Raw genomic sequence first — 7842 nt, forward strand, 5'->3', positions numbered from 1 at the left:
CATCTAATACGTTCTCGTTTTAATCCTTTATTATAAACGTCTTCCGCAAGATTTGGTCTTCCGAACTGTCGGCGAGAAACAAAGTATCTGCAACGAACATGCTTGCCGTCCTGATAGTACTCTATTCATTTGGAGTGGTTCCATGGACGCAGGACGATCTCAGATCCCTAAATATCGGGACGCGAAAGGTTATGTACATGAACAAAAGCATGCATTTTAGGTCTTCTATTCCGCGACTCTATATCTCGAGCCGTTGAGGTGGTCGCGAAATACTGAATCTTGAATGTCTTCACAACCGGATTATTCAGGATGCAGCACATTTAGTCGCAAATGGACGGTGCTCTCTGATTAAAATAATCACGTAGTACGAAGAAGTGGGCAAATAAGCGTTTCTGTACAATATCAGAGCGAGCAAATGGATCAAATCCAATCCTATGCTGGAACGACATACATCCGAGGGCAAAATGCGGCGCTAAAAGTGCTTTATTACCATCTTTGTCAAGCTTACGGAATTGGCCTTAATACTGTTGCGTTAAGGGCTCTCATGGAAATAGAGTCATTTTTTCAAGAATCAGAAGTGTTGCATATACTGAAACTGCGTATTCTCGACAATTGATTCTGTTGCGTACTCGAGGCCTGACATATTTCTCATTGAATTCGAGAAACAAACTACGTTCGTTATCGAATTTTCAGGCATCAGCTGACAAAAACATTATTGGCGCTCTTGGAGGTGCCAAAAATTCACTGTTTAATAGCCTGAAAAGCATGCATGCGTTTCAACGAAATGGTAAAACACTTTCGGGGGAAATGCAGAAGGCAGTCGTCCTTGTATCGTATTGTCCGTCACACACTGTAACCACCTATCTCACGGTCGTGAGACGTGATTACGGCTGAAGTTTTATCGTGGTTTCTTTACAGGGTCCCACTGCGAGTATTCGTCTAAAATGACTCGTGTGTCTTTAGGGCATGTGGAAAAGAGCATTCTGCGTCCATCTCGCAAGTGCCTTTGCATATTTTTGGCACGCGAGTATGGCTTTAAGGTTACAAACCAGTGATAGCTTCGCACCTCCGAGAGCACTGATCACAAGGACAACTACATCAATAGAATGTTTTGGGTACAGTTGTTGCAGCTCCCTTTTGAGGTCTTGATACGTCTCTATCTATATATCTTATATATCTATATATATCTATATCTTTCGGCAGGGCAAGTTCGCAGCCAACACTGTAAGAGTGACAAAGATGGTAAGAAAGCACTCTTAGGGCCGCATTATGTCTGTAGAGATTCGTAGTTCCCGCGTGGATGGGACATCCAGATAGTATGTGTTCTAGGTATTCAGTGTGTGCATGATAAGCTCTGCACCTATAGCTGGGAATATTTTTATTTGAAATGCGTTTACGGTATACTAAGATGGAAATCACACCGTCCTTCTACATTTCTGTGAAAGTTTCCGTGCATTTTCTTTTCAAGTGAGCGGGAGCCCAGCGTAGTGTAGTGACCGCTGTTTTCCCGTCGCTAACCGCACCTTGGTTAATACTGCGTCGGACTCCCGCTCACGTACGCACTTCTGTTAATGCCGCGCTCCTGATTGGTTCGGCTAAAATACTTTATTATTCGAAAAATAAAACTTACATTAATCATCTTTTACTGCAATTATAATCCCTTAAATTAAATTTCAGTAAATCAATCAGATGTACAGTAGAAACGAGTGATGTACATAGAAAATTGAATAATATCGCTTTTTTTTGCATGCAGGAATTAACAGAGCTGCATCATGAAAACGTTGTTGCATTATTAGACTGCAAGGTAAGGAAATGATTCCTTGAATAAATAGGAACCTTTTGTAAGAGAAATATTCTTACGCCCTTTATTTTCTAGGAGTCGCATCATAATGTCTTCCTCGTTATGGAGTTTTGTAATGGTGGGGATTTGGCCGATTATTTGGGGTGTAAGTTTTAAAAAATCTGAACATTTTACTTAATTAAGTTAATCTAAGAAATATGAGGTAATATCTATTTTTTTAAACAGCAAAAGGCACTCTTTCTGAGGAAACCATTAGGGTATTTTTAAAGCAGTTAACCGGTGCAATGAAAGCTCTGCATGCTAAAGGTGTTGTTCACAGAGATCTTAAACCGCAAAATATTCTTTTGAGTCACAGCTGTGGAAAGTCTTGTCCCCAACCACACCAAATTACGCTGAAAATAGGTATTTAAGTATTACTACTAATATAATATTATAGTTCTAAGAGCAAAAAGAAAGTTTTTCAAGTGGGCACCGATCTAGTTTAAATTCGATGTGTCTATTTATTTGAGTCTTTGAGCTGGAAAAATATATATTTCAATGAAATCTTTCAATTTCTCGCAATATTTTTCTCAGCGAATTGCAAAATTGAAGGCTTTGCACCCATTTAAGAAATAGTGAAACTGATATTTTTACTCGATCAGTGCATCTTTTAATGTTTTGAAAAGTTAAGAAAGGATGAATTTTCCCATTATTAAATGTCAAATCACTCTAAACATATTAATATTGATAGATCATATTTTTTAAATAAGTCCGTTCCACGTTTCGAATGAAAGCTATTGGATTGACTCGTATAATGTGACTTATACTCGAAAAAATTTGGAAAGATTTTTATAATAAAGAACTTAATTTATATCATATTTATGTCATTCAGGTACATTGCATTCTATATTTTTTTATAGCCGATTTTGGATTCGCGAGATTTCTACAAGATGGCGTGATGGCTGCAACTCTTTGCGGCTCACCGATGTACATGGCGCCCGAAGTCATTATGTCCTTACAGTACGATGCAAAAGCAGATTTGTGGTCTCTTGGAACTATCGTGTTTCAGTGTCTTACCGGCAAAGCACCTTTTCAAGCTCACACACCTCAGGCTCTCAAGCTTTATTATGAGAAAAATGCGAATTTAGGTCCGAAGTGCGTACCTGCTTTTCTTACCAATATTTTTACATAATTAAAATACATAACTAAATAATAATCTTCAATATTACAAAGGATATTGGACATAGATGCGGCGGCTCGGCCGAGACGTCTCTAGGAACGTGCAATACTACTAGAAAACCCAAATTTTAAACAGGATTAAGATTTTTCTGTCTAAAGACGAAGATACTGCTATCTGTTTTCAAGAGGGATTTCTAGAGCACCACAAGTTTCTAGAAGCGCCTAGAGCGAGCTGCTGCATCTGAGTATAGTATTTTTCGTATCATTGTTTTCTGAAATTAATACGAATGCTTGAACAAAAGACTTCGTTACAGAATTCCAGCGGGAACTTCCCCAGAGTTATCCAATTTACTTCTGGGTCTCCTGCGGCGAAATGCAAGAGATCGCATGTCTTTCGATGAGTTTTTCAACCATCCGTTTTTGCAAGGAGCAAGAGAGAACCAAAGTCCGATTTCAGTTGAATTACCAGCATCTCCGGGTATTCTGCCTGTACCGGAAAGAACAGTTGATGTATCGAGATTAGACCCGGAAAATAACAGTACATGTTCGAGTCCCGAAGACGATTTCGTTCTCGTTCCCAGCGATCTCAGCAGTGACGCTGACAATAATCCACAACCAATCAAGTAAGGTTAAATCTATACTTGATATTCCATTCAAATTATTTTAACTCTTAGTGGCATGATCAAGTGGATGAAGTCCTCTAAAAATCTGATAATCCAATTAAATGTATGGTCTCGTAATTCAATCTGATAACTTGAGAGTGTTCTCTCCTTTCTCGTATATTTTCTTAAAGTTCCTTTTTTTCACAGATATACTAAACAACATGAGGCCGTGAGTCCTCCTCGACCTTGCTTCCTACCTATCTCTGAACCTATTCCGGTTCCGACGCAGAGAAGTGCCGCCCAACCGTCTTCTCCATTAGCTATCGGTAGGTCGGGCAACAGCGTTATTCCTCGATCTCAGCCAATCAGCATGAAATGTAGTGTTGACTCTCACAGAAGTCATGCTCCAGATATTGGTTCACTGAGCCCACCTAGTGTGCAATTTGTGATTGGTACTCCTCCTGGAAGAAGGTAATGTATAAATATAATACCGATTTTGTTTCATTTCGAGAAAAAATTTAATCAGCTTCCAAGGTTTCAATTTCGAATTGTACATTTCCGCAATGGAATGACTAGTTCTTATATAATGGGTGTCTGTCGAAAAGGTAAAGCTAGAGAGTCCCAAGTGATAGATGCTGACTCAGAGAGAGCACTGATCTTCCCATCAATCCCAAAACCAAGGACCAGTACAATAATCAGATGAAGAGTTCACCACCGAGTTAGCATCTTTCATTTCCGACTGCCCGACTAAAACCTTTAAAAAATAACTATAGCGAGATGGTAATTTATTGACTAAAGACATTTGTATCACAAGATTTTTATTTAATTTCATATACAGTTCATCAAAAAGTATCGGACCCCCCCCCCCCCCCCCCCCCCCCCCCCCTATCAGCGAAAATATGCGTTTGTGTGAGAAATGTTTCAGACAAAAGTTTGAGGATTTTGGACGAGGATCTGAATGGTGACGTTGAAGCTGATCTTCAAGATTATTTCAAGGTCAACTTTTATTTTACAAATGGAAAGCCCTATTTTGACACCGCGAATCGAAAGAACGCAAAATTTTACGTTTAGATATGCATCAAAGTTATGTATGTCGTATAAACTTAAACAAGGTCTAGACGGCTGATCAGCGAAAATATGCGTTTGCGTGAGAAATGTTTCAGACAAAAGTTTCAGGGTTTTGTACGAGGATCTGAATGGTGGCCTTGAAGCCTTAAATTGATGACCTTCAGGGCCACTCCAAGGTCGGGTTACATGACCTTGATGCATAGTTAAACGTAAAATGTTGCATTCTTTCGATTGGCGGTGTCAAAGATAGGGGTTTCCATTTGAAAAATAAAATTTGACCTTGAAATAACCTTGAAGGTCAATCTCAAGGTCAGCTTTAAGGCCACCATTTAGATCCTCGTCCAAAACCCTAAAACTGTTGCCTGAAATATTTCTCACGAAAACGCGCATTTTCGCTGATGGGGGGGGGGGGGTCCCGATACTTTTCAATGACCCTGCATAACACAACAATCCTTTTCTACAGGCTGAGCGAAACACCTCCACCACCAAATACTTGGCAAGTGAGTCCAGTTGCTAGGCATTCGCACAATTCTACTGGAACATCTCCTTTGAGACGGTCTTCTGGAAATAATAGCGCTTCGTCGCCACTTCTTACTGGACCGCTGGCGGTGTTAGGTTCTCCTACTACGAAAACATTACATGATAATAACAATACCCTTCGACATTCTCCTGTTATACCATTTGGTACGAGGGCGGTTACGTTACCCGAAATTTCTGGTAAGTATCGTTACTCTTTTATATATAAACAAATAGTGTACTGCGTGACAAGGAGAGAAAGGCAAAGACTTCAAAAAGTGTGTTGAAAATGTTGACAACTAAAATCATTTTAAAAAGTTTTGAATAGTAAAGGAGAGATATAATTTAATCAATTATGATTGTACAGATAAGAAACTCATTTTTTTTAATAAATAAAAATATTGAAATTATATAGTTACTATTTCAAAATCATAACACAACAAAAATGTCCGTTATAGTTTTTTTGTTCTCAGTTGAAAAGTGAAAGGATATAAAACCACAATTTATGTATTATTTTGTAATTTTTATATTTTTTATCTAAATTTAATGATTATTTGGGATAGATGTGTGTGCCAGATAATTTAATGATAATAATAGGATCATGTTGACCTACAAAAAATCAATTTTTGTTTGTTATCGATTGTTACATTGCCTTGTTGCTAAGGCATGTGACAGAACACGGACACATGCTGAATTTGTCTTTAAAACGTGCTTCACGATGGCGTGCACACTTTACCGGCGGAATTACATCACGCGTCGTTTCCCTGAGCTTCGCATGCGTCGTTTCCCTGAGCTTCGCTCGTGTCGGTTCGCTTCGGCTATACCCAGTAGTGGTGAGTGGTGGGGCTGGTTTACGCAGGCCTCTCATTTCGTCTCCGTGTACGCTTATTATGCCTATGTTGTAGCTTAATAACAAGAGAAGTAATTCACTTAAAAAATTCTAATTCTGGGATATAAAAGAGTAACTTAGACAATATCGATTGGCTCGAGAAAATAAAAATCGATTTTTTCCGCATTAGGTCCATTTCTTTGCGGACGGTCACATATAACGAAAATCGTACCAAGAGCTCTTATCGCTAAGTTGAAGGACATCATGACTAATCTACACATCACAGAAGATCGAGCAATGGCGATTAAACGAGTCGTTGATTTGGTGTGTAAAAACGGCGGTAATGAACCCCAGTTAGAGGAAGCTGCGTCACACGGTCAAGCAGGGGAAATTGATGCTCTTTCTCAACTTGTTGATGATCCAACATCACCACATCCTTCAGAGGTGGATGTCTTTATACAACCAGAGGCAGAAGCAGAGGTTTAGCAACTAAAAAAGCGATAGAAGTGGTCATACCATATGAACGGAGATGTTATACGCCTTTATTTTTTAGCAGAGAAATGTGGGCAAAGTGTGAGGAGAGAACATCACAGACTCTTCTTACTTAAATGCCCAGAGCTAGCTACAAGAGTAAATGAGCAGAATGTGGCAGGCCAAAAACGTTCAATATTTGTAAACAGGTTGCATTACGCTGTTGAAATAGCTGCTATCAAAATGGAAATGGAACAGCAGCTTACTATTGGTGAAATCCCCTTGGAAGATGTGGACAACGTATACTTGATAGAAGCTGAAGACATATGTGCTAGGGATAATGAACATCAAGTACCGCATCCACTAGAACTACGTCCGCATATTAATAACGATGATGTAAACAACTTTATTAAATTTCATATATGTAGAACCAACACAAAGGCATTTTCTGTCCAAGATGAACATCACAAATAATCGGGGGGGGGGGGGGGGGGGGGGGGGGGGGGGCAAGGTTTTATTTACGCATTTGAACGTAACACAAACTGCGTTAGAGGTGCAAACTTTTGTATGCTGTGCAGCTGTGGCAACCGTTAGAACGCTGGGCCGCAGAATTAGTCCCACAAATGCAGTCTTTGCAACAGCCGTGAAATGCTGATTACACACATCACAGCTTTAGATGTTTCAGCGGCCTTAAAAAGGGCAAGTAACTGGAAAGCTCCAGGACCGGACATAGTGCACAACTGCTGGTACAAGTACTTGAAGATTGAACATCATGTGTTGGCAAGGTGTTTTCAGAAGATCATTGAACACACATATCGGATGCCAGGTTTTATGTCCTAGAGTAATTTGTACATGTTACGAGGGTAGTTCAATAAGTCCTTAGAATGAAGTATAAAAACAATTTTTTTTGGGGTAAATTTTTTTTTATTTTACAACATAATCTCCTTGGAGCTCTATACACTTGGTTAATCGCTTTTCAAGTTTTTTTAATCCTTCAGAAAAGTGCGTTTTCGGAAGTTCCTCAAAATAAGCACTTACAGAGGCAATGACGTCTTCGTTGTCTGGAAATCTCTGTCCACCGAGCCATTTTTTCAAGTTTGGAAATAAGGAAAAGTCACTGGGGGCTAAATCTGGTGAATACGGTGGATGTTCGACCAATTCGAATTTTAGTTCTTCAATTTTAGCCACTAAAACGAAGCCTGTGTGAACTCGGGCGTTGTCGTGATGAAAGAGAATTTTTTTTCTCGCCAAATGTGGTCGTTCTTTTTAAATTTCTTCTTTCAGCTGCTCTAATAATGCATAATATTCATCAGTGATTGTTTTACCCTTTTCCAAGTAGTCAATAAGTATAATTCCACGTGCATCCCAAAAAACTGTAGCCATAACCTTACCAGCTG

General features: G+C 39.3%; 1 protein-coding gene across 3 annotated transcripts in view; it reads left to right on the forward strand.

Moving 5' to 3' along the window:
- LOC117179417 (serine/threonine-protein kinase unc-51) overlaps positions 1 to 7842 on the forward strand; it is a 54115-nt gene that overhangs the window by 13859 nt on the left and 32414 nt on the right. For 2 of the 3 annotated variants that reach the window (XM_033371388.1, XM_033371224.1), the window contains exons 3-9: positions 1754 to 1804; positions 1877 to 1946; positions 2027 to 2203; positions 2701 to 2935; positions 3262 to 3582; positions 3769 to 4032; positions 5093 to 5346. In XM_033371388.1, the coding sequence (XP_033227279.1) occupies positions 1904 to 1946; positions 2027 to 2203; positions 2701 to 2935; positions 3262 to 3582; positions 3769 to 4032; positions 5093 to 5346 (1294 nt within the window). In that variant the 5' untranslated portion in view covers positions 1754 to 1804; positions 1877 to 1903. The remainder of the gene's footprint in view (positions 1 to 1753; positions 1805 to 1876; positions 1947 to 2026; positions 2204 to 2700; positions 2936 to 3261; positions 3583 to 3768; positions 4033 to 5092; positions 5347 to 7842) is intronic. The other variant, XM_033371309.1, reaches the window with a different exon arrangement.

Source organism: Belonocnema kinseyi, chromosome 1 (genome assembly GCF_010883055.1).
Source record: "Belonocnema kinseyi isolate 2016_QV_RU_SX_M_011 chromosome 1, B_treatae_v1, whole genome shotgun sequence".
Classification (NCBI taxonomy): domain Eukaryota; kingdom Metazoa; phylum Arthropoda; class Insecta; order Hymenoptera; family Cynipidae; genus Belonocnema; species Belonocnema kinseyi.